The 25,527-nt window shown below is 42.4% G+C and overlaps 2 protein-coding genes across 8 annotated transcripts in view; both read right to left on the bottom strand.

The window, feature by feature from the left end:
* Positions 1-226: 226 nt before the first annotated feature.
* phf8 (PHD finger protein 8) lies at positions 227-10,159 on the bottom strand. The gene is made up of 22 exons (XM_074681716.1): positions 9,862-10,159; positions 8,966-9,248; positions 8,719-8,804; positions 8,495-8,621; positions 7,998-8,158; positions 7,705-7,846; positions 7,357-7,543; positions 7,089-7,251; positions 6,894-6,981; positions 5,629-5,735; positions 5,445-5,536; positions 4,909-4,998; positions 4,527-4,808; positions 4,337-4,419; positions 4,071-4,240; positions 3,801-3,886; positions 3,496-3,617; positions 2,917-3,248; positions 2,707-2,802; positions 2,507-2,616; positions 2,041-2,401; positions 227-1,953 (listed from the first exon to the last, which is right to left on the bottom strand). The coding sequence occupies exons 2-22, from the start codon at positions 9,061-9,063 to the stop codon at positions 1,865-1,867; spliced, it is 3,072 nt and encodes a 1,023-aa protein (XP_074537817.1). The 5' UTR covers positions 9,064-9,248; positions 9,862-10,159; the 3' UTR covers positions 227-1,864.
* Positions 10,160-10,794: 635 nt separating this feature from the next.
* The window catches only part of wnk3 (WNK lysine deficient protein kinase 3), a 39,623-nt gene continuing 24,890 nt past the window's right edge, over positions 10,795-25,527 (bottom strand). For 3 of the 7 annotated variants that reach the window (XM_074680896.1, XM_074680898.1, XM_074680897.1), the window contains exons 11-25: positions 22,234-25,506; positions 21,900-21,940; positions 21,664-21,799; positions 21,442-21,558; positions 21,248-21,349; positions 20,669-20,717; positions 20,406-20,558; positions 18,258-20,311; positions 17,877-18,123; positions 16,135-16,220; positions 15,696-16,033; positions 14,655-14,890; positions 14,476-14,571; positions 14,228-14,391; positions 10,795-13,978 (exon numbers count right to left, since the gene is read on the bottom strand). In XM_074680896.1, coding sequence (XP_074536997.1) covers positions 13,406-13,978; positions 14,228-14,391; positions 14,476-14,571; positions 14,655-14,890; positions 15,696-16,033; positions 16,135-16,220; positions 17,877-18,123; positions 18,258-20,311; positions 20,406-20,558; positions 20,669-20,717; positions 21,248-21,349; positions 21,442-21,558; positions 21,664-21,799; positions 21,900-21,940; positions 22,234-25,506 — 7,665 coding nt within the window. In that variant the 3' untranslated portion in view covers positions 10,795-13,405. The remainder of the gene's footprint in view (positions 13,979-14,227; positions 14,392-14,475; positions 14,572-14,654; positions 14,891-15,695; positions 16,034-16,134; positions 16,221-17,876; positions 18,124-18,257; positions 20,312-20,405; positions 20,559-20,668; positions 20,718-21,247; positions 21,350-21,441; positions 21,559-21,663; positions 21,800-21,899; positions 21,941-22,233; positions 25,507-25,527) is intronic. The other 4 variants (XM_074680901.1, XM_074680902.1, XM_074680899.1 and 1 more) reach the window with 3 other exon arrangements.

Genomic DNA, 25,527 nt, shown 5'->3' with positions numbered 1-25,527 from the left:
ATGAATTTAACTAAAAAAAAGCCACGATTTCAATTGAAATGCTTTGCCCTTCAGTAGGTTCTGTAACCGGTAATGCCCCACAATCATGCATGGTGAAGTGGTGTACAATAAAACCAATAACAAAGACATTTTGCCAAAGTTGTATTTTTCTTCCAAGTTGTATTTAAACATATCATGTTTAAAACACATAGTACACACCAACACAAGAGTGAATATTGACAATAATTAATATAAAACTAAATGGATGAAATAAAATGAGGGCTTTTTCAAAAACACTACCACTATTACATGTACAAGACAACATGACAAACTATGCATGACAATTACTGAGTACAAATATAAAAAATGAACTATTTCAGATATTTTCCAAATACAGCAATGTATCATGTACAAGTTATTTTTAGAAAGATTTCAAAGTTTTGGAACTATAAAAGAACTTAAATTACAACATATATTTACACAATCAATATCCTGCACCTTCACAATGTAGTCACACAGTTAATTCTACACTTCTGACAAAATTATCACTAGTACATTCTGCGGTAAGAAAGCATGTCTCTAGCTCTGTCCCAAGAATACTGCAAACTCTTGGAGCACAAATTATGGCAAGTTGCAGGAAACTAACTTCATCATAATACTTTCTGCTCTTTCAATGTAAGTATATAAATTACAAATATTACAAATATTTACAATGACAACCTAAATCGTAAAAATTCTGACAAAGTAATAGCTGAAATTTTTATACAAACAGAAAGTAATTTGGAAGAAATAAAGATGAGATAGATGGCAAGGTGGTAAAAACTCTGCAGGTTAAAACAGGCAAAGAGATGAAAAGTTGCTGTCTTGTTAAATAAATATGTTCAGAATAAATAAAGTCATATGACTGAACTCTTGGCGCTGGCTGAGTGACTTTTTAAATACAGTATATGATGAAAATTGTGATTACAAACAGTGAAAGAATCCATGTGGAATACTGGGGGGTGGTTACTAGCATTGACGTGACTTTAAAAAAAAAAATGTGTGTACCATGTAAAACTTATTGCCCTGTACTCATCATATAACACAATGATACATTTTATGTGATAAATTAAACATGAAATTGTTACTGAATTAGTGGGGGCATTCATGTAAGGGCTAAATAAACACGTTTTACCCAACTAAAAAATGTTTAATTACTTTCCCTTTTAAAGATGTAGATGGAGTGTACACTTTTAAGTGTACGCTTCCATTAGACATTTCACTTATTCAAATGTTTGTCAAGGGGGAAAAACATCTTGAATTGGGACCAATATGGTTATCACTGCTTCATTGTTTTTATTCATCATGCAAGGTAGCAATATGAATACCTGTTTATCATGTTCACATTGCTTTCACATGCTTGCACTGTGCATGAGCAACTGTACCAATGCTGAGCATATCCTATCCTGAGCATTGTACAGAGGACACACACACGGCAGACAAACTGGACATTGGGCAAAACATGCTTGGGCTTGGTATGGATTGTGTGGTGTCTAGCTAAACCAATGCACCTATAACTGTTCAGACACGCACAACACATCCTATTGCCAATTTGACATTGTATGTTATGTGATCCTGGCATTGCTCATTAAATTTATTCAAATCATATATAAACCTAAAAATAAAATCCCCAAAGATAGATATAGAGACGTGGAGGCTGCTTGCCTAGCTGGCAGGGAAACTGATGTGGGACAAGTTTGAGTGAGGTTCAATAGCAAGTGAAAAAGTAAACAATTTATCTTGAGTACAAAATATAAATCACTACCTCTTTTTCCTTTAGATTACCTTTTGCAAAGCCTTTTTTTTATTCCAGCTTAAAAGTCTTAAGCCTCATTTCCAACTTCCCTCACAAGAGAAGTTTGCCATTGCGGTGAATTTTCAAAATTTTTCCGAGTCTCTGTTTTGCAGTTGCAAGTCCTTTCTTTGGACGTTTCCCTGGATCAAAGTGAAAAGGTAAGAATGAATGAGAGAACTTGGTGTTTCAGGGACAGAAAATTATGCTGGGACTATGACTATGCTTACCTTGACCAACGCCTGTGGTGCCCTGGCTGGCTAAAGCTGCCGGGGACACACTGGAGTGAGGGCTGCTGTTCTGTGGAGACAGCGAAGGGCGGCGTGAAGTAAGGAATACACCAGGGGCCATGGCTCCGCTACCCCTTGGGCCCCCAGGACCAAAAGGTCCTGGTCCTGCAGTATACTCGTGGTCCAACAGACTAGCAGAGTAGTAATCCATCCTCCTGTCTGGGCTAAAGTCTGCTGCAGACTCTGAAGCAGGTGGTGGTGAGGGTGGGGCAGGCTCAGTTTGAACCGGCAGAGGACTGACCACAGGAGCAGGAGGACGCTGCTTCTTTGTATACTTCCTTTTAGTGGGCTTTTGCTGCTCCTGGATCATAACGAAGAAAACAAAACAAGAGTGATTATTTTATCTAGACATGTCTGACTCCTCAATACTCACTGCGTAACAATGAAGATTCTCGTTTCATCTCACTTGTTGTGCCAGCTTGGCAGCAGCTGCAGCAAGACCAGTTTCAACTGATGCAACCCTGGCTCCCTCCCTTGCTGGACGATCTTGTTTGGGAAGGGTGGGCATCACCCTGGCTGTATTGGAAAAGAAAATATCACATAAAAAAAAAAAAATCAAGCAAAAATCAATTATGATCCATCTAGCAGTTGGGTTTCCTCAGGTACCTTTTGGACTCCAAGGTGTGTCATCCCAGTTCTTCTTTCTCTTCATCTTAGCTTTGTTAGCATGGTCTTCCTCATCAGACTCCAGGGATGGGTAAACTTGAACAAACATTTCATTACCGTAATTTAGCATTAGCTTATTCATTTAAATCTCTTAAAAGTTGTCTGGTTGTTTTGCACATCAGCAGATATGTCACTGAGTGTATTTCTCACCATAGTCTGAATCCTTAAAACAGGTTCCCAGAGTCTCCTGCTCATCTGGACTCTCCTCGTCACTAAGGTGACGGGCTGGCCGTTTAATAGGCCGCTTTCCAGGCCGTTGGATGATGGGTTTCTTCTCTGTATTTCCCGTCTTCTTGGCCCCCCCAGTGACCCATACAGCTCTGCCACCTTTTTCTTTGACTTTTCCTAGTCCCTCTGTCAGGCCTCCAGAGATGGATAGTGGAGAAGAAGATGAGGAAGATGAAGATGAAGAGGGAGGGTTGGCCATGGAGAGCATACCCTGGATTGCATCGCGTGTACTGGGAGAGGCTGGTGCTTCCTCACTGAGTAAAAGAAAGTCGAGCAATCACTCACCAAACTCAACCAGAATCTCATAAACAAAGTGTCACAGCACAGAAACCTGAAAGTATGTGAACTATGCACATTTTTAAGGTTACAGACTGGGATCTTTATTCCTACACATGTTCTTCCAGTCTAATAAACTTGAGTCACCTTTATACATAAGTGCTCCACATTGTGACAGACATCACGAGCACAACATAAATAAATTACTTTAGGCTGATATCTCACCTGAGTGTTGCTGAGTCCAAGCCCGCTACTTGCTTGCTGGCCTTCAACAGGTCCAGAATGCCTCCAGCACCACCCTTCACTCCATGGGCAGCAAGTGCCTCTTCATCCGTTGTGTAATCCTCCTAAAGCCACATGCATTAATACACCATGGTTACAAATAAAACAGTGAAGTACTGCGATGGTTGACAGTGAAGGTTTAATTTAAATAAAACATAACAAAACTTATTGATCTGCAAATGTTTGAAAAGAGTAACAATTAGATAATCAAAGAACTACTAAATTTAGTATCGAACACATAGTATCACCTCAATGTCAAAGTCTACTTCCCCAGGCTCCCTGATGCGATTGGGGTCTGAGCAGGGTTTGGCTCTGGGCAGCTTCCTGGGAAGACCTGATGACAGACATGAACTTAAGTAAAATCAACAGGATGGCTCTTAACCCTGTCTTAATTGGAAAAGGTAAGACAAAAACAAAAGTTCACAAACTTAACGGCTAATAATCTGTTATGGACTCCTCTGCCAAGGTTATGATAAAAACGCATTGTATTCAGAGCACCATTTGAAATCAGTTCTCACCACTCAGTTTCTTTTTCTTGTTGGCCCCTGCAGGCTTGCGTCGTGGAGGAGGGGTTTCGTCAATCTGCAGCTCATCCTCAGACTCCAAGTCAGACAGACTGGATCCCTCCATGGCAAGGTGTTTGTACTTTCCAGCACTTCCTGAACCATTACTGCTGCCATCCTTCTTACTACATAGACAATGAGCAGGTGAGAACCAAAAACCTTTAATAGGGGTCATTCAATCATAAAATAAAATGAAAACTACAAAAGGCAGCAAAGCTTACCCTTGGATTTTTCCATTGGTCAGAACAAGTTTCAGTTTGCTTTTGTTAAGCTTCCCTTCAAACTCATCCAAAGGCAGCTCCAACTTGGGGACAAATAAGAATTGAAGGCAAAGTCAAGGTTGAAAAAATATATCTAAAAAACAGATGAACAAGATTAGAACACATTCACACAAGACTACAAATATTGTACCTTGCTCTCATTTTTGGATTTGCCAGGTTGAAATTTCTTGAGTGTATGTTTGGTGTGGATCTCAATGAGATCCAGTTCTCCTGCTTCTGCTTTGAACAGCCCTTTTTGGCTTTTCTTCTTGGTTCCAGGGGGACCAAGATTCCCTAAGACCTCCTTGGGCTTGGGCCCCTTCTTTTTTCCAGGCGGGCGCCCTGAATTCTGGGAAGCAGTCAGGGGAGCTTTAGAGAGTGGTGAGCCAGGAAACTGTGGTCCAGTACGGCCAATGTTTTGCTGGAAGATATCCTATCAACAAAAAAAGGGATGGTTGGATGGTAATACTGCAGAAGGTAGAATTTATACTCTCATATTAAAAAAAATCATGCACACACTTTGAAGTATTTACCTCAACCAGACGAATCTCTTTGGCCAGGTCCTTCACTAGCGTCTGAGTGTTGATGGTTTCTGGAATTTCCACTTCATGTTCTCCTAAAGCCTGAGTAAGGAGATCAAGAGCAATCATTCCAAAAAGCATTTAATAATAAACAAAGCTTTTCCAATAAGTCATCTGTTTTTCGTTGTCTTTTTTTCAATTGAAAGGAGATTTTGACCGTAATTTACTTGATTATGATTTCTTGTGTTTAAGTATTTCAGGTTCAGTTCAACACCACAAAATACCACATTTTAGCTAGTTTTGCCTTAGCTAATCTCTGGTTAGTTTACCTTTACAATACCAATAGGTTTTAAATGCCAAGCATGTGAAGAGCCTATTAAGTATATTTATGTGTAAGTGTGCAGTACATAGCATGTTGTATGAAAAGCATCAAGCAAAGTGTGAAAGCATTAGAGCACCACATTTTTCAAAATTCCTTAAAAAAAAGTAAAACAAAAAGACTGATTCATGTCGCTGTTGAAACAGTCATCACACAACATGTTGCTTACTTCTTTACGAGTCCAGCCTCGAAAGGCATTATTCAGGGCCTTAGCTCCATGAACTAGGTACGTGGCAGGGTGTCTGCGGTTTTCTCTGAGACCTGGGGGTTAGAAAAACAGAAAAGACTGTGCATTCTAATAATTTACATAAACACATAACATGAATATTTTGACATTGGTTGAACTTTCTTACCTCTAAAGGTGTCAAGAAGGTGCTTTCCAACATACCAGCATACAGTCTCAAAGTTGGGAAATCTGAAAAGGTCTGCTGTGCTTAATCTCTTCTCTATTTCATATGCCCTGTAAATGTAAAAAAAAATCAGACACACATGGTGATAACAAAAAAAAAAATCATAAAAGGCGATAATTAGCTTAATACTGATAATCAGAAATTTAATGAAGGTTAGACAATAAATAGCCAGTGTAGCAGGAATGTGATGTAGGACCATCTGGTTGAATTCATTTGACTGAAACATTGTTTTTTATTATCCAGGAATAGTTTCTACTTTTCATATGTAACTGGTTGAAAACAATAAAAAGGCTGTGTCAAGGGGCTGTAAGGGCTATCTGGAAAAGACAGTGATTTTTCAGGATAAAGACTCTGTTTCCCATGAGCACTTGCACCTGCTGTTGTAAAGACATGACACTTGCCAAGGCATGTTTGTTTTGAAGCAAAATAAGGGAGAGCAGATCATTTTAACACTTTTTTTTTCCTTTGTTCAGGACAACTTTTTACCAGATACATAGAAATGAGGTAATGTATTTATCAACATTTACTTTGGGCTTTTGTTTGAAATATGACTACATGCAAACTTTGAAAACTCAGTTTGTACTGTAGTTTTGTAGCCAGCTTTACTTAGCGCTACTTACAGCCTGGTTCTCTGAGACATGTCCGTCACTTGAAATGTTAGCAAATCTTCTTTATGTCCTACAAGTGCTCATCTACCAAGCAGAGCAAACATAACCTCATTCTTAGTTTTGTTGATAGACTCGTGAGTTTGCACTGACTGTTAAGCTTTCTTCTGCTCTATTGTCCTTTCTTGGCAGTTCAGCTCCTGTGTCCACCATTACAACAACATTAATCCAAGAGATTGTTTTCATCAAAGAAAAACCCAGCCTATTATCACTATTAAACTTCATCAGCTCGCATGGTGTTGTCATAGAAACTTTGATATGCCATAAATCAATCCAGTCCTGTCTGACCTAATAGGAAAGCTGAGAAACAGCAGTGTACAATAGCCTATTTTTGCACTGGTTATGTCATTTTGAAGTGTGGATTACGATCGGGAATATATCGAGAAGTGAGACCTTTTCAAGATCACTTAGAAACTCACAGGGACTACGAATCTCAACCTTTTTGTTTCAAGCTCATTCACACTCATTCTAACCGTCAGTTCAAGCAGAAACCAGCTAAACAACAACAGGATTTGGTACAGTAACAGTCACAGCGAAACTAACCGCAGCTGCATGTCAATGTTGAGACTGTGCAAGAAGTTTCCTCCAAAGGCCAGGCAGTCCACTGGAGTCAGCACAGCATGAATCCACCCTTAGAGGAGAGACAAATGAAATTTAAAGACGGTAACATAGGATTCTTCAGACTTTTCACAACTAAAACTACTGACTTACACAGCAAAGAACAAACAGACAGCCTACCTGTTGGTATGAACAAGGTGTTTCCTTGTTTGACAGAGCATTTGTAACACATATCAACCTGGTCCCCAAAGAACATCTCATTCTGGTTAGATGAAGAACTCCACCGCTCAAAAAGTGCTAAGTTAGCTTGTGTTGGGGAAATTAGATAGAAGATCTTCTCGCCCTGAAAGAGTAAAAGGAAAACCCTTCATAGAAACTTCAACAAAGAAAGAAAAGAAGAAAAGTAGCGCTCTCTTTCAAAGAACAGAAAAATAATGTTCCTTCTTACTCTCAGGACATGGTACCATACAGAGGTTCCTCCAAAGTCAATGTGAAAGTCTGTATAGCTGTCCTTTACTCCCATTAAGCAGTACTTCTGCACATTTGGGCGTTCAAATACTGACTCTTCAGGCCAGAGGTTTTCAACCCACGACAGTTTCCTAACAATCTTTGGAGTCTCCACCAAGTTTGAAAGCCTAAAACAGAAAGCACTTGAATTAATAAAACTATCACGACGCAAACTTCCCGAAATGATAAAGTCCTTTGCTTTCTTTGAGATAAACTTTATCTTTAGCCAAGAATTATTAAACTGGTACTGTATCAGAATAACAGGATGAAGAGTCAAACTTTAGTGAACCTGGTCTCAGAAAACTCCAGGCTGATGACATTAAGCACTCTGTCTCTGTTTGGGCTGTTGTAGTATTCAACAAAGTCTCCCAACCGCATCTTCATGTCACATTGACGGGACACATCGATAACATCGATCTCTTTGTCTGAACCTAGAATTAGAACAAAATCAACAAGTTTCAGCAGAGTGTTGATGACTTCTATATTATGTCAAACACAACAATAACAAATCACACTTAAAATTCCTTTACACACAAGTGTCACTGAGGAGGGTAATAAAAACTCAGTGGTCTCAAACTTTACCAATATAGTGTTCCACATCGGCGACACTAAATGATGCTGGGGGGAGTGTCATGCCAAGGCCATCTCTCCTCAGCACCATGACAGGAACACTGAATGAATGCTCCTCCAGAAACTCAACTGTCAGCTGGGCTCCAGATGGTTTTAGCAAGACTTCATCAGCACTGTCATAGAAATAAAGACAAACATGTACACAAGTTGGAATCACAGAAGAAAAAAAAAAACAACCAATCAGGCAATGAAAATCATCATATTGCACAGCTCACGCGTCCTCAAGAATCCCGACATGTCAGCTCAGACAAAAATGAAAAAAAAGGAAGCACACAGTGCACGAGGCTAGCAAAATGCAGTGTTTGCAATCAATTCGAAACTTCAGCAAAAATAATTCCATGTTTTGCACTGACGAACCAATATGATAAGTCTACCCAACAAAGATGAAATTATTTTAGTGACAACCATGTTTTAATATTTCAAGATTTGAAAAAATGGGAGAGGTTTACTTTGGGAAGGTGCGGCTTCGTAGCTCCCTTACAAACTGTACACTGCCAGTCTTGACAGGCCGACTTGGATCTCTTGTTCCAGCACCGCCACCATCTGTTTGCTTATTGCCTCCACGGCGTTTACGCACTGAGGATAAAAGACACACAAGGACTCAGGTTTAGAAGAAATCATCCAAAAGCCTGAAAATAATTTGCAGGAGCGGCACTTAAATAGGGTAACTTACTGACGGATGGCCCATGTGTGACCTGACAGTTTGGGCAGTGATAAAGGTCAATCTCTGCGGCTTTGTCTTCCTCCACTCCAACACAGCTACAAAGAAACAGAAATCTGGAGTCAGCCCTACACAACAGACAGTCAAGCTCTACTACAACTGAGTATCCACAGAAATCATACATTAAAGACAAAACATTTCACATTTGATTTGCATTAACTACAGATAAAAGTATGAGTTCAAAGAAAAAATAACCTACCTTCCATGAAACCAGTCCTGACAGATGTCACACTCTATCATGAAACGTGTCACATCGTAGGGAAGGCGACACAAGCAGTACACTGGTACCGATGCCATATTGAGTCGGTGTTTGTCTTAACCAGCTGTTATTGTTTGTGAAGGTGTTAAAATGTATTCAGATTCGAGGGACAAAAGCACTAAATGATTTACTAATGCAGCGGCTAATGTTGAACTGAACTATGAGTTGATCAATTCACTTGCAGATCCCTGGAACACATGTCCGCCGGTGTTCATTCTGAAGCCTGTAGAGATAAAGAAGAAAAACGTGTTGACAGCTTGCAGCGTGAAAAGACATTTCTACAACTACAAAAGCAGCTTATACGAATATGATAAACGAAATGACGAACAACTCATGACCGCAGTTAATACGTACTGTTATGGTCTAAACTGGAAATTAGTCAAGCAGCGAGGTAACTTTGATGAAACTAGTCGTTGAGATAGCATAACAATGTACTGCACATTCTTCAAAGACTCAATATAACATCGTTAGAATGAACGATAATAGAGGAAAACGACTGCCATTAAGTTTTTACCTAAAATGTTGGTCAAAAGTGCTTAACAAGTTCTTAAACTATCTCTGGTGGATATCAGTGAGCAACTGACAGGTCATAATGTTAGCTCGCTGTTTGTAAACATGCAGTACCTCGTTTAGCAGTTGGCTAACATTAGCCATGTTAGCCACCGATGTAGCTAAGACTGAGCGTTTAAGTTTAACTCGCACAAGAAACTCTTGATGCAATTTATGCAGTTTTTAAACTTTGAAACAAAAATAGAAAAAAGCATTACAGTTAAATTATTAAAGCCGTACTAACACGCGTTTGCAAGCAGAATTGATGTTTAACGCAGGGAACTCACCGACATCAAGCTGCGGCAGGCCAAGCATCCAAAGGCCGTTGTAATCCCTACGCAAGCTCGCGGGTAGCTGCGGCCTTATTATGCAACGTAAATTAAAGAGGCAATTTGTTTTAAAACATTTTTGTTTATCAGTTCCGTTATGCCCAATTACTAGGGCTAGGTCCCGAATTTCAAACTGGACCAGAATCTAATACCTGCAAACAACCATGCGATCACAATAACTACAAATAACGGCGTAATAAACTACACCAACGCCATTTCAAAGGCTGTAGCGTCAGACCGTTGTTCGTCGCTTTTGTTGCTGTTGACAGAACAATAAAGTTGGAGGCAGTGAAACGCAAAGACGCATTCAGGAAAAACACGTTGCAGAATGTTCATTTAGTAACAAACGTACAGATACCCGATGTTACAGAATTATGCAGAGGCACGCAAAGGAAGAGGTATATTTAAACACAAGTAAGTACACTTGTAAAAAAAAAAAAAAAGAAAATACATCAGTAAGGGTAAGGCTTTTTTCTTTTGCAGCTGTCCAAAATTCACATTTCCTCTTTGGAGTTATATTTCCAAGAAAGGCTATTATCGTACTCTTTGTCACATTTTTTAAACAACATTGCTGGAAATTAGTTTTAAATAACTGAAAATGCTTAATACTTAACTCTAAAATCCAGTTTTCTTTAAAACATGTTTGTGTATATATATATATATATATATATATATATATATATATATATATATATATATATATATATATATATATATATATATATATATATATATATATATATATATATATATATATATATTTATATATATTACATACAGGGAGACAGGGAGAAAAAAGAGAGAGCAGTTTGAGCCAGAACAGAAATATTTCCAATACTTGTTTGATGTTTTACATCATTTATTTAGATTAGTTACAAAACATAAATAAAATCAACAGTTGAATTAGTTACAATTACAGAGGCTAAGTCATCAGCAACACAATTAATTTTTTTTTTTAGCTTAGCCAAAAATGTCCTTAAATCATTGGTTGTCATTAATGTTAGTTAAGGACTCCCCATTTTTTGTTGCACAATTTTTTAAGTTGACTAATTTTGACCTGTAGCCCTGCTGAGGAGTTAATGTTTATTAACTATGTCACTACATTTATTTTCCTTTTGTTCAGATCTAACGTTAAAATGTCAGAAATAACTTTAAAATACATAAACAAAACTCTTTTATGACCCCGATCTATCATGAACCATTAAGGTACATCAAGGCAGGGGAGTCCAGTATAAACAGGAATGAAAACCAGTGTTTTCTAGTTTCAAACAACCTCTGATTTGTAATGATGAGAACACAATTTTACCATTTGTACAACCCCATTTCAAGATACAAAAATAATCTTTATCTTTTAGATAACATTTTGGTAATACTTCAAGGACATAGCCAGCCTCACATCATGAATCATGATCATTGAGCTTTAGCTTGCGGTCAACATGTTAGTATCGGACATGACAGCACAGTATCTCACCTTCACTAATAATGAACTACAATTTTGTGACAATGTGGATGTTGTTGAAAAGCAACAAATACAGAAAATCGTTGTTATCTTCTAGATTATGCAATAGCAGTTTCTGAACCATCATACCATTTAGCACAAACCGCCATTCTTTTTAGATGTTTTTGAGTCACATTTAGCAGTTTTTAACAACTGGTACAATCTCCTGTTTTCAGTGGCACACAATCTCTCTATCAATAAAACAGAAATGCTGCTTTGACTACATGCTACTTAATATGCCAAAAAATGTATCCACGCCAGACCAGCCACAGCCAAATGTGTGTGCTGATAACTCCAATCAAATGTACCGTAATATATCAGCTATAATATATCACTGTGTGATTAGATAAAGTGAGTTTAGATTAAAAAAAGGAATGGAATATTTTTGACTGGATCAAACCTTTTGCAGTGTGCATACAGCACATTTCTGGCCCACAAATCAGCTTCTGACAGATGCATACTCAGTGCTAGCCTATGTTCAAGGACTTAATACTTCAGCATTGAAATAAGAATTTTTCTAATCCCTGGCAAAGTTGACACACCAGTAAGTAAGTGAGAACTACACAACAGCATATGCATGGTCTCGTGGTCTGTCCTCTTTCTTGTTTGGTTTCTTCAGGAGGCAAGTCCAACACATGCAGGCAGCATGAGCATTTTTAGTTGGGTGCAGTGACATCTGAGAGGCTGCTTTGAATGGGAAAAAAAACAGGGGTGCAATTTCTAATGCAATTTACAACTGGACTATCACAGCTTTGTCACACAAAAATGTAAACTCACTCACACACACGCACACACACACAAAAGCAGTTTTTGTTAAAGGCAACATGGGAATAACCCGTATGGTTTCCCCAGATTATAATACTAATTGGCAGTTTTTTCCTTTTTATTTTCCTCTGCAACATGACATCATGACTTTATTTGATATGCAGAGCTCAAACTGAAAGCAAACGCTGAATATGAAAGCCTATCATACTGAAAGCACATTTACTCATTGTTGATGAATCATCTCAGCAGGCTACAAATGTCAGATCCACGAAAAACAGGCAAGTCAATTTAGTCATAAGGTCATGCAGTCACGGGCTGAGTGTACCCACTTCATGAAGATGGCGTTTTTCAATTTACCATCATGTTATGAATAACATGACGTTCGTAACACATCGCTTACGGTATATTGGACAACTTCAATGTTAAAATGTTCAACGTAAAATGACACAAATGAAGCCCATGCTTCTGAACAGTGCGCTTGGTAGCATTGTGGTAATGACTCTAGCTAGATATTTTTACCGTGCTCTACAGTGACATGCTGAAATTTCTCTTTGTCTTTTTTTTCCATTGCCTGGTTAAACACCTTGTGCTGTAGGCCTGCAGTTTTAAAAGATCCTGTACGGATCATGACATGATCCTTTATGCATCTGGTTTCATCAGTGTGCTTCTACAAAAATATTTTATGCCTTACAGACAATTCCATACAATACATGCTGATCAATTTAGATGATCACTACTAATTGCACTTTTAAAAATTGATAGTCCTTTTACTTTAAGCGCTCACAAAAAATGTCAACAAAATGTCAAATATTTTGTCCTTGACTCTGCTTAGATCAGGTCCAACTGAGTTTGTTTCAAAACAAAAATAAGAACATTAATTTGTGTAAAAGGACATAAAGGGATATGTACTCAGGTAATCCATAAACACTCATACGCACTCATAAATGAACACACTCATACATTTAAGAATTTATACATCTCAACACCCAAACATGCCATGTTTCACAAACCCAGGCTGCTGTGTTCCATGTTACCCTCTTTTCCGTACATACTAGAATCTATCGTCTCACACATTCACTCCCCCATCTCACCCACAAGTTCTGGAAATCATATTCAATGCAATCACAACTCTGTCATTTATACACAACTAACACGCCCCATGGATCTGCATTATGTCCTGATCCACTTTGAATTTCCATCTCTTGCACCTTCGTTTTGACCTCTCACTTTGCCTCGGTTTCATTTCTGTCCCAGAGGAAGAGTAGAGGTGGGGGTTGCTGGGTGTATTTTGGCACTGGAAGGTAGAGCAGCAGTAGAGCATGAGGAGGAAGAGGTTGAAGAGGATGAGGAAGAAGAGCTAAATGTTCCTCCAGCAGCATCAGCAGTAGCAGCAGTGCTATCTGTGGTTGCAGTCGTGCCACTGCCAGGCAGCAGGGACGCAGCTGTGGACACCGGAGATGAGGGAATTTGGGAAGGCAGCAGCGGTTGGTTTTGAGGTGGTGAGTGGGGCGGCTGGGTGATGGGATGAGTCTGTGGTTGGGGGCTTTGAATCTGAGGCTGCGGCATCTGCTGGCGAAGAGAGGACTGCTGATAGGTCATCTGCTGGAGGGGTAGGGACTGATGAAGGTGTAAACTTTGCTGCATCTGTGGCACTTGAGCCATGTGCGTTTGTGGAGGTGGTCCCGTAGAGTGCAGGTTTGACAGGTTCCCTCCTCCCGTGTAAGGAGACGGGGCTACCACTGGTAAGCTAGCAGAAGTCGTGGGTACCTGGGGGTTCAGTGGTGCCACAGGAAACCAACTTTGTGAAGCCACCTGCATAACATACATAAATAGCTAAAAGTTAACTAATTAAGTCAAAAAACATGGTGCAATTTGAATATCATCCTTTATTAGGCACAGCTGGTTACTAGACTGAGAATCAACCAAATCCACTGCATTTGCCATAAAACAGAAAAAATGCACATAATCATGTGTGAAAGCTTACAACTGCATGGACTTAAAAATAGTAAAATAGACATACCTAAAAGTAATGCTTAATAATTTTCAAATGCAATGTCCTACCTCTCCTGACTGGCTCCAGCCACCAAGCTCCTGTACTTGCTGAATCTGCTTGATTTGATTGAGTGAAGGCTTGGCTGGAGAGGTGCTCATGGGCTCCTTTGTCCAATTATCAACAAGTTTGTGCAGTTCATCTGTAAATGTGCTTTTTCTTAAAGGGCTATTATCTGTGAAAGCAATAAAGAATACATCCCATCACTTTTTATGTACTTAGGTATATGCTGTCTTGAAATATCTGCGACAAAGCATACCTCTTTTAGCAGGCAGTGAAGTGTGGCGCTCAGGGTTGCAGTACAGGGGTACTCTGCTTTGTTCAGCACCTGAATAACTGCTAGACTGCTGAATCCCTGGAAGAGAGTTTCAAAAACAGTTACACAGAGAGAAATTGACACAAAAAGGAGGAGCAGGATGAGGAAAAGAAAAGCCTAACCAGAGTGTGAAACTCCGTTGTTATCCATGTGAGAGTGAGGCCGGGGCCGCAGCTTGGTTTTGGCTGGCCTGGGCCTCCTTGGGGATAAGACAGGAGGAGCTGCAGGGAGAGGGGGGGTTCTGGAAAGCGAGGCAGGCAGACTCTGCCTTTGGTCTTTGAGGGAACGAAGCTGTCTGTACAGTTCCTGCAGTTCTCTGTTCTGCTGAGCTTGGAGGAAAACCACCTCTTTGATGTGCCTTTAAAGGAAAAAAAGATACAAAACAGAGAGGTGAAAATTTTAAGCCTAGGTGACAATGTGAAGAGCAGATTAAAGTTCAAAGTGTAAAAGATTTGTTATAGTGGTGTGAAGAAATACATGATGATCCAGGATGAATTAATGGAGTACAGTCTAACCCAATCAGCTATTGTCTGTTGACGATGTATGCAAGTGAAATGAAATACAAGCCTTCTACCAGAAGAAACAGTTCTTTAGTGGTCCATCACATTGCCAACAGTAGCCCCTGTTTATCTGTTTTTAATGAGTCTCAGCTTCACAGTAAATCATTTGTAACAGAGCCTCTACTTTTGCTCACTTCAGCAAATCAGAAGTAAACTACTTTTAAAACACTCCTTAATTGAATGGAGGTCCAAATTAATTATTTCTGGTACATCCCAGGGAGCAGGAAATCTTAACTCTGACTGTCTTTTGTGGCAGTGTCGAACATTTTTGTTGCTCAAGAAGCAAAGTTGATTTTTTTAGATGTACCATGAAGTCCATTAGCATGCAGATATCTCCTCACAAAGGAAAAGTTAACTACCATCAGATCGCAGCAGACCAGAGCTAGAATGTCATCACTGTGTATGATTACTTTGTTTTTCTTGTAAACATCCAAACCAGCGGACATGTGGCTGCTGTAAACCATTCCTAACCACCAATGGAAACCAGAACATTTTGATGCCAATGTTTGGTCCCACAAATCTGTGAGTAGAAATTATTCATGAAGAAACAAATATCCTGTTAACGCCAAATTATAAAGTTCATTCTCTCTCGTGCTGACATACTTCTCTCTGAGCTTGTGTAGCTCTTTTCTCAGGTCTTCATCTTCCAGCTCACTCTCATCATCATCATCACTGCTGCCAAGGGGTGAGTGACCATGCCCATGACCCCGGGGTGGGTGAGCCATCGCTGGGGTCCTTTTGCTTTCATCTCTTTCTCCCTCCTTCACCCGAGACCTCCTCTTCTCTCTATCAACATCAGGGGACACCGGGGAACTGTCAGTGTGCCTGTCCTCTTTTCTTGTCTCAGCCTGGGTGACAGAGAAGCGTCCCACTTTCCTGTGGGTGCTACCATGGCCTGGAAGAGCATCCTTGGGGGGAGATGACTGGGGCACTGGAGTCACCTGATTGAAGAGGAAATGAGAGAGGTTAGCTCCTTTTTCAGACTGCAATTAAAAAAAGAACCAAACAAATCATGAGTAGAGTTAAGTTGCATTGATCTGACCTGAAACCGTCCTCTGCGTGTCTGAGGTGGATTCAGGGGTTGAGACTCCTTCTCATCTCTTAGTATCTGACTGCTAGATGGTTCGTCTAATAAAGAGACAGGGATGAAAAACAAAAAGGGGAGACAAGGCACAGACAAGAACACACAGACATGGGTATAAGAACGAATAAATGACGGCACAAATACACAAATGCAACAGACAAAGAAAAACAGACACGACAAAGACACAGAGATGCACACAGACAGACAAGGGGCACGAACACAAAAGCACAGTGTTAAAAATCATTTACCAATGTCACACATCACCAACATGGTGACTTACATGTCTTGCGTGCAGGTCTATGTGCATGTTTAAACATATGCTTAGAGCCGTAGCAGTCTTTTTTTTTCTACACATTAAACAATAAACTGAAGAATAAATGTGACATTATGTGGATGTAAAAATGCATGCCTAGGAGAAATATGTAATGGGCGTGTGGGAAGGGGTGGCTTGTTTCATTGAAAAACACAAAGATAGTAGGTCATCAAATTAAAAAACAACATATTGTGCAATGGCAGTTATATATTAACAACAGTGTACCCCCACCCACCCACACATCCACTCTCTCATTCTCACTGACTCACCATATTCCCACTCATATACCAGACAACAAAGCTCAATAACACAATTGAGATCTGGGCTCAGATCCACAGCGCTATTGTTCAGTGTGTTTGATATCTGGGAATATTACATTAGCAAAATGTGTACATAAATAATCTGTGTATTATTTAAAACCAACATTAACACAGGAAGCCTGGTTTAGATTCTACTTACGGAAAATGATCCATTATTAGTCATCAATGAAGAAAAAGACAAACATGCCTGTGCATGTGCACTTGAAAAAAACATGTCAGCTTTAGCTAAACATATGCTCAAAAATCAAACACATGCAAGAAGGCAAGCCTACCCATTTACAAAACCTGACAGGAGCTTAAGTGCCCTAAATAATGCTAAAATCAAAAGCAGAAAACAACTTGGATATAAATGACATTTTGTACACATAAGGCATACGAAAAAGCTTTCTTCATAAATGTATCTTTTAAAGCAACAGCAGTATGAAGCAATACTATCTTGTATGAAAACTTAGCATCAATCTTGTCTGTGTTATAAGGCGACTTGCTGTCTATACTCAGCCAGCAGGTAGGGGTGAGGAGGTGAGATGGTTGCTGCTGGCCATGCTTGCTGACTTGAGAAAATAAAGGGGAAGGATGGGTGATTTATGAAGGGAGTTTGTCCCGGGCACAGGCACAGCTGGGTTTTAATCCAGGGCTCATCTGCACTGGGGATGGGCATCAGATTTCTGATGTCCACCTCTTCCTACACTGTGCCAATCTTCAACCCTCCTCTACTCTTCACTGTTCTGGCCCACTGCGTGAGTACCCCATGCAAAATGAAAGACTGCCAAGAAAATTAAATAAAGTCAAAGAAATGTATGAGAAAAAAGGAAAAAACAGTAATGTATGTAGTGATGTCAAAACTTACATTACATGATGACAATTGTCACAGCACATATATACGATAACAGGATGTATTAGCTGCAATATCTTTTAGCATTTAAAGTTATTCAATTCTGACGGTTAAAATGTTAATTTTCTATGTTAAAACTAGATCTACAAATTAGACTTAGGTCCATGCCTCAACATCCCATTCTCTCTCTCTCTCGCTCTCTTGCGTGCTTGCCCGCTTACTAAAAGGACGCTACCTTCTTGGACTCTGGGCTTCTTGAACAAGCTGGCGGAGTGGCGCAGTTTGCATGCCCAGTTTTTGAATTTGCGAGTCCAGGATTTCTTGCTAACAGGATTTCTGATACTAGGACATGTCAGGTTTAGGCCAAAATATCCACCTCCTGCATTGTGCTTCTGCTGTCCATGCCGCAAGGGGATCGGGTGCTGATTGTGGGGCCACGATGCATCTCCAGTGGTACTGGTGTCAGAGTGTGGGGGTACAGCCTAGAACAGTTAAGACAATTGAGAATGGCAGGGAATTGGTGACAGCTGAATGTTGGAAACACTGGAAATCCAGCTCAGTGAGGACAAAGTCAGGACACAATAAAGTCAAAATCTCATCCGGTGTATTTACTCACAAGAATGGTTGGTTCTCCTGGTACAGGTGGGCGCTGGGGCCCAGCAGAGTCTTCCTGACTGGGAGGCAGCAAAGAGTTTGGATGGGGGGAAGAGGCAGAGTTGGAAGGGATAGATGGGCCAGGCTGTTGTTCCACAGGACCTAGCTCCCCCAAGTTGGCCACTTCTGTGGATGCCTCCTCTCCTCTCTCACCCCTCTCTAGGTCAGGGGAGGTGGAAGAGGAACGGGAGGTAGTAGAAGAGGTAGAGGAGGTGGAGGAGTGAGGGGAGGTATCAGAGGAGGAGGCAGGCTGGGGGAAAGAAGCATGGTGGATGGACTGTGGCTCAGATGATTCATCTCCTCCTGCTGATGTGGAGGCAGCTGATGTAGGCCCAGAGGCAGCTCCCCCCACCGCTGCTCCCCCGCTGCTGTACTCCTGATACAACAAGTTCCTCAGCTTTTCATCCAGAGTCTTTATACGGTTGTCTACAAATTCGATTTTTGGGGGGCCTTCACTGTCTGACTCAGCCACAGAAGAGGGCTGAGCAGGGGAGGGTGTCATCGTGTGGGAGAGAGTGGGTAACGGGGCTTCTGTAGAGCCCAGATGGAGCGGTGGCAGAGAGGAGTCCGAAGACGGTTGAAAAGCAGCTGAGTAGCTGCATGTGTCCTCAGTGAAACTGGTCTCTCCGGTGGAAACCTCTGACTCTGACATCTGTAGAGAGGACTGCTTCTGCAATGCAAACTGCTGCTGTTGCTTCTGGGGCGTGTCTGTGGCTTTAACCACCTCTTGTTGCTGTATGTGTTGTTTTGTCAGCTCAGTGGGTATTTGAGGTTGTTGAAGAATCTGCTGTTGAGGTACCGAGCTAACACTGAGCTGGGCCTGTTGTTGTTGTTGTTGAAGAAACTGTTGACTTATGGACATGGGCAGCATTGGGCTTGGATCTGACTTTAAAGCCACAGCAGCACCCATTAAAAGCTGCTGTTGCTGTTGTTGCTGCTGTAGCTGCTGTTGCACTATTTGCTGTTGCTGTAACTGTAATGTCTGTTGCAGGTTTAACTGCTGTTGCTGCGGGTCCATTGGAGCCTGCTGTTGGGGCACAACAGCAGCTTGGGGTGCTATAACCTGTTGTGGTATCTGCTGCAGATGATGCTGTTGCTGATACTGAGGTGTTTGCTGTTGAAGAAGCTGCTGTTGGGGCATTGGTACCAGGAACTGCTGAAGAGGCACAGACTGTTGTATGAACTCTGTAGGACCTGGTGGGGGCACCTCAGTCAGCTGTTGTTGAGGTGGTATTTGTGTCTGCATGTGTTGCTGGGGCTGTAACTCTGGAAGCGACTGCTGCAGGGCTTGTTCCTGTTGCATCTGAATTTGTTCTTGGGACACTTGCTGTTGCTGAAGAGGCGCTGTTGTTTGTAATGTCTGTACCTGTTGCTGCATTGCCAGTAGCTGCTGATGGACTGCTGGTGCCTGCTGCTGCAATGCAGACTGTGGCTGTGTCTGCTGCAGAGGTTTGGGACCCTGGGTGTGTGTCTGCTGTTGCTTTGAGCAAAGTTGGTTAAGCACAGAGGAGGCCACTGGAGCAGCAGGAGGAGGGGAATGAACAGAAAATGACGACTGGTTCACTGAGGGCACACATGGCCTTGCAGCAGTTATCACCGTATCCCCCATACACTGACCAACAATGGAGCAGTTGCTGGTTCCTGGGGACGTGAAAGTATCTTGCAGAATAGAGCTGGTTGTGGGGGATACAACAGCAGGTGCAGTGGACAAGGTGGGGAGGTTCATCGCAGCAGATATTGAGATGGATGAGGGAGCACTCAGGGTTTGGTCAGCAGGAGCTGAGGTGAAGACTGGCATTTGAAGACCAGCTGAAGCAGTGACAGGGATAGAGGCTTCAAGAGAAGAGGATGGTGCAGAAATGCTCTCAGAGGCAGTGGTATTGGGTGCACAGGGGGCCATAGAGGCAGGGGCTGAGACAGTGGATACAGGAGGGGAAGAGAGAGACAGGGTGGGGCAAGGGGGGGATGCCATTCCAGTCAAGGACTCCAAACTCTGGGATCCTTCATTTGCTACAGCTACAGAGAGGAATACAGTGTTAGTTCCTGTTATGGGCCGAGCCCAGGCACGTTAATAAGCCACAGAGTTCATATTGACCTTGGTGGGGCTCACCTTTCTCTGTTTTAGGAGACTGAGGTACCCTCATCTCTGAAGTTGGTGGCGTTGTGGCTACTCCCTGGCCAGAGAGAGAGTCTCTGTGCCGGATGGTCTGGTTGATAAAGAAGCGCCAACGGCCCACTGGGGAGGAGTGGGGCACTGATTCCACTAAAAATAATAATAAAAAAAACATTTCAACAAGTTTTGGTGGGTCAATAACTGCAAAGGGTTTAGTTTCCTTAAGTTTGAATTATTTTGTGAGTAATACGGCGACTTACTTGTTGAGCTAGTTGGAGTGCTCACTTGCAGCTGATCAGTTGACCCAGTCTAACAAAGAAATAAAAATCAAGATCAGGGTTGTAGGATATCAAGGCTTTTGTGAATTAATGATTCATTATACCATGGTCTGGGTGAATACTCGATTCTGACTGACTGCAGGGTGTCCATTAAAAGGTGATAATGGACACCCAGAACAGAAGTTCCGGTCAAATAGCCTGATGGTTCTAAATTACTGCGCTGGATCAAACAGTAGTTGGTAACCGTGGCAACCAAAACTTAACATCGCCATTTAATGATCAAAGTGAATGGTGGACAATATTTCTTACAATAAACACGATTTAGTCAACTATCTGTTGACTTTGATTCATTGAAAAAAAAACCCATCATTCTCTGGATACACAAATGATAAGACTTTGAGGAACCAACTGTCTTCCACCTTGCGTCGGACAGTTCACACCTCCGCATCGTCCATTCATTTCTGATAATGGACACCTCGTCGGGCATTATCCCTTACTTGACACCGGGAATATCGCACAAATGGAAAGAGAAGAATGCAAATATGAAAAAAACAAACAAACCTGGGAGTGAGCCTGAAGGATTTCATGGGCTCTCTTAACAATAGCTCTTAGTTCTTCGACAAATTTCTCTTTCTCAACATCAAGAACAAAGTCCTCCTCCACCTACACATGAAATGCAAAAGAACATCAATTATTTAGACACAGCATGATTCTTTTTATGAATTAGCAATACAGATGACGCATAAGCAGTTAACCATGTAATCCGCTATGTCCTCAGGTGCATCCCCCTCAATGTCAAATTTGAATGTCACCATCTTGTTGCTATGGGTCTCCAACTGACATTCCACCATATTGTCTCCGCTAGCGGACACCTGGAGGAGAAAAAACAAATTACAACATTTTTCTTTTTTAAAATTTGTTGAATGACAGTTTAGCAACATTAGCCGCTATTTATGAGAGTTGTTTTCTTTTTTTACCTGGAGCATGCTCAGCTGGAACTGATGTGAAACCTTCTCAGGCCTCTGACAGGAAGCTCTTCTCTGAGTCTTCAGTTTCTCTATCCTCCCATTGGCCAAGATGTGAAGAGTTTCCTCCCCATTAGCAGGAACAGACCTGTTGGTGGTATGGTGTTATTGGCTGTTGTTTCACACAACAAATACTAGACACAGTGCACTGTTTTTCCCTCTCCAAGGAGGGATGATGTTGAACATACCCTGATGAAGAATGATGTTCTGCACCAATGTGGGTACCATCCTGTAGGGTGTCAGGGACATAGACACAAAGAGCATGCAGATATTTAGAAAAAACATCAGGATCATCAAACGCAAGTACACTTGTAAGGCAGTCATCATTCATTTTGCCATAATAATTTCTATAGAATAAACATAGTTAGAATTAAGGATTAAACTTTGTTAATTTGAATCAAAAGACACAATTAAGGCTGTTATCAGATTATACGATAGCAGTTTTCGCAATCATTCTGCCAATATGTCAGCAAAGTAAAATTCATCATTAATTAATACTGCAATCTTTTATTCTTCCTGTACCTGAGCAATGCCCAGCAGGGATAGGTCACAGTCTTGCAGCAAGCCTTGGGGAGGTTTTGGGGCATTAGAGTCAAGCGTTTGTAGAGCAGCAGCAGCAACAGGTGGAGGGGAGGTGGGTATAAAGTCGAGCTGCCCAGGCAAGGCCGCCTTGGCTGGAGGAGATGTAGGCAGCTCTGGCACAGGAGGAGCAGCAGGGTAGTGGGATGGTAGGGATGGTATGGATGTTGGAGGACAAGAGTTATGAGAAGGGCTGAGGGGAATTTGTTGGGTAGCATAGACAGCATGAGGTGGACCTGGTGTTTCAGTGAGCGTCTGAGTGTGAGAATGAGCCTGTGTCTGAACATGTGTCTGTGTATGGGAGTGTATTTGAGTCTGGATGCTTGTCTGTGTGTGTGTATGAGCTGGCAGCATCAGCTTAGCCTGGTGTTGCGGCGATGGAGGGGCACCTGCTGCAAGGTGACTACAGAGGGGTAGGGTCCTGTCCTGTGACTGAGGCCCAGCAACATTGCTGGGTACTATTCGTGCAGCTGGATGATTCGGCAGATATGATGTGGGTAAACCCTGCGGGAGCAGCTGACTTTCGTCCACAGGTACTACAGGCTGATTTAGAGAAGGCGGCGCTTGGATTGGAGCTTGAATTGGCTGTGGCAGTAACTGAGCCTGTGGGGGAGGTGAGGCCAGTGGTTGCTGTGCCTGAGGAAGCTTCTGCAGTGGTTGCTGGTACTGCCCAGCACCCTGAGGATGAGTGGGTTGGGAGATGACTGAAGGGTCCACGGTGCCTCCAATGGGCTTCTGCTGGGCCTGAACAACTGGATGTGGAGTTATTTGACCCGGAATAATGGCTTGACCAGTCTGCTGAACAGGATGGGGAGTGCCAACAAAGTTTGTAGGGTTAACCCCAGAACTGATAGCATCTGTTGTAATTCCAACACTTCCAGCTGGGCTAGGAGACACAATCATCTTCTGATATTGTAGTACTGGCTCTTGTTGCTGCTGCAGCTGAGAGATAAGAGCTGTATCCTGTTGCACAGTTTGTACAACTTGTTGGGTAGGCTGAGGGATGTACTGAGGAGCTAAAATGCTATGCACCTGAATTGATGGCTGGGCTTGAGCTTGTTTCTGAAGCTGGGGCTGCACTGTCCCTTGCATTTGAGCATTTTGCTGAACAAGAGCCTCGTGTTGGGTCTGGTGTGGAATAGAAGTTAATGCAGTTGGAGGCTGAGCAGGAGCGTGGGTCTGTTGACCAATCAACTGAGATTCCACCATCGGACCTTGACCATGTGCCACCTGGATCTGCCCAATTATCTGTTGAAGAGGCTGGGACTGGATAGATGGCTGAGCAGGTGCTTGGCTGTGTGTAGGAGCGGCAGGTCCTTGATAACTAGCCAGTAAAGGGATATGCTGGGTCTGGATGGCAGGAATCTGTGCCTGGATCACTGTAGCTGGAGGAGTTACTAGGACCTCAGACCCCTGAGCTGTTTGAACCGTGCTCTGGGCTATAAACTGGACTGGGATCTTGCCTTGATCCTGTGGGTAAGTTTCACTTTGTCCTTGCTGGGTGAAGACTTGAGACTGAATGACAGCACAGGTCTGGACCGGTATCTGAGGAGTATGAATGGCCATGGGTACTTGTGCCTGCGGGACACATTGAGCCTGGTGCTGAAGCCTTTCAGTTGCTGGAGGTGCCACTGGGATATGAGGATCCATAACAGGGGTGTGATGATGCTGCTGGATCACTGCTGCTTGCTGTTGTTGCTCTATCACTTGCTGTTGTGGGAGCACGGTATGATGCGTAAACTGTGCAGTGTTCAGTTGCTCCTGTTTCTGCCTCTCGTTGTTGGTTATCTGAGTGGGCACAGCCTCCTGAAGTTGAATGACAGCTGCTTGTTGCTGCTGATCTTGAAACTGTTGCTGTATCAGAGCCTGTTGCTTCATTCGCTCAGCTTGTTGTTGTTGTAACAAGGCTTGTTGTTGACGCTGTTGTTCGAGCTGCTGCTGTAGAAGAGCTTGCTGCTGCTGTTCTATCTGCTGCTTAAGTTGCACTTGTTGTTGCTCTTGTTGCTGTTGCTGTAGTTGAGCTTTCTGTTGTAACTGTTGCTGTTGTAAGATAGCCTGCTGTTGCAAATGCTGCTGTAACAGTGCTTGCTGCTGTTGTTGTTCCAGTTGATGGAGTAAGGCTTGCTGTTGCAACTGTTCTTGTTGCTGTGAAGTCAGCTGCGGTTGCTGCTGCGGTACAGTTTGCTGTTGCGGTTGTCTTCCCAGCTGTTGTCTGTCTGGCTCATTTTGTATTCCAGTCTGTTGCAATATCTGGCTCTGCTGCTGGGACTGCAAAAGAAGATGTTGGTTTTGCTCGGATTGATGGTGTATCAGTGGTTGTTGTGGTTGCTGTTGTTGCACGAGACCTTTTTGTTGCTGCTGTTGCTCTTGCTGTTGAAGAAGAACTTGCTGCTGTTGATCCAATATCTTCTTTTGTAGAATTACCTGCTGCTGTTCCAGTTGATGCTGTTGCAGTGGGGCCTGCTGTTGCTGCTGAAGCAAGGCTTTTTGTTGCTGCGGATCAAGCTGTTGCTGAATATACGTCTGATGTTGTTCTGGTGCTAAAGCTTGTTGTTGCTGTTGATTTAGCACAGTTTGCTGTTGCTGAAGCTGTTGTTGCAGTTGTTGAGGTTGCGTCAATGTCTGCTCACAAGGATCCCCCGTTCGCTGCTGCTTGTAAGCCTGAGGTTGCTCCCCTGTCTGTAGTAGTAAAGCTTGCGGCTCTATACCTGTCTGTGGAGGTAAGACTTGCTGCTGAAGAAACGGCTGCTGTGCATAGGTCTGCTGCTGAGGCTCATGCTGACGTTTCTGGACAGCCGTTGCATGTGGATGTTGTTCCGTTGCCGGCTGCGTTGCGTTTACTTGTTGATGATCGAGCAGTGTGGCCTTGGCGTCAATTTGCTGTTGTGGTTGCTGCTGAAGGGCGGAGGTATGGGGATCCATCCCTATCTGTTGTTGTGGGACAATGGCCTGCTGAGGGATCACAACAGACTGTATTTGCTGGGGTGCTGCTGGGGGTATGATGTCAGTGGGCTGCATGGGAGTGGCAGGGGGTTGGGTCTGCTGAGCGAGGGGCACAATGGTCCCCACTAGTCCAGCAGGATCACTGACTGACATGGATGCAGTGAGAACATTAAATGGAGCTTGTGGGGAAACAGGGGGTATGTATGACTGTGAGGGGGCCAGTGAGCCGTGGGGAGTGGCTGTTTGAAATGCTTCTGATGGAAATGTTTGTGACTGCTCAGTGATAATGACAGA

The sequence above is a fragment of the Halichoeres trimaculatus genome, unplaced genomic scaffold (genome assembly GCF_033239565.1).
Source record: "Halichoeres trimaculatus isolate MK-OKI-2021-1 unplaced genomic scaffold, fHalTri1.1 fHalTri1_scaffold_11, whole genome shotgun sequence".
Lineage (NCBI taxonomy): Eukaryota > Metazoa > Chordata > Actinopteri > Labriformes > Labridae > Halichoeres > Halichoeres trimaculatus.
This window is presented reverse-complemented; position numbering and strand designations above follow the sequence as displayed.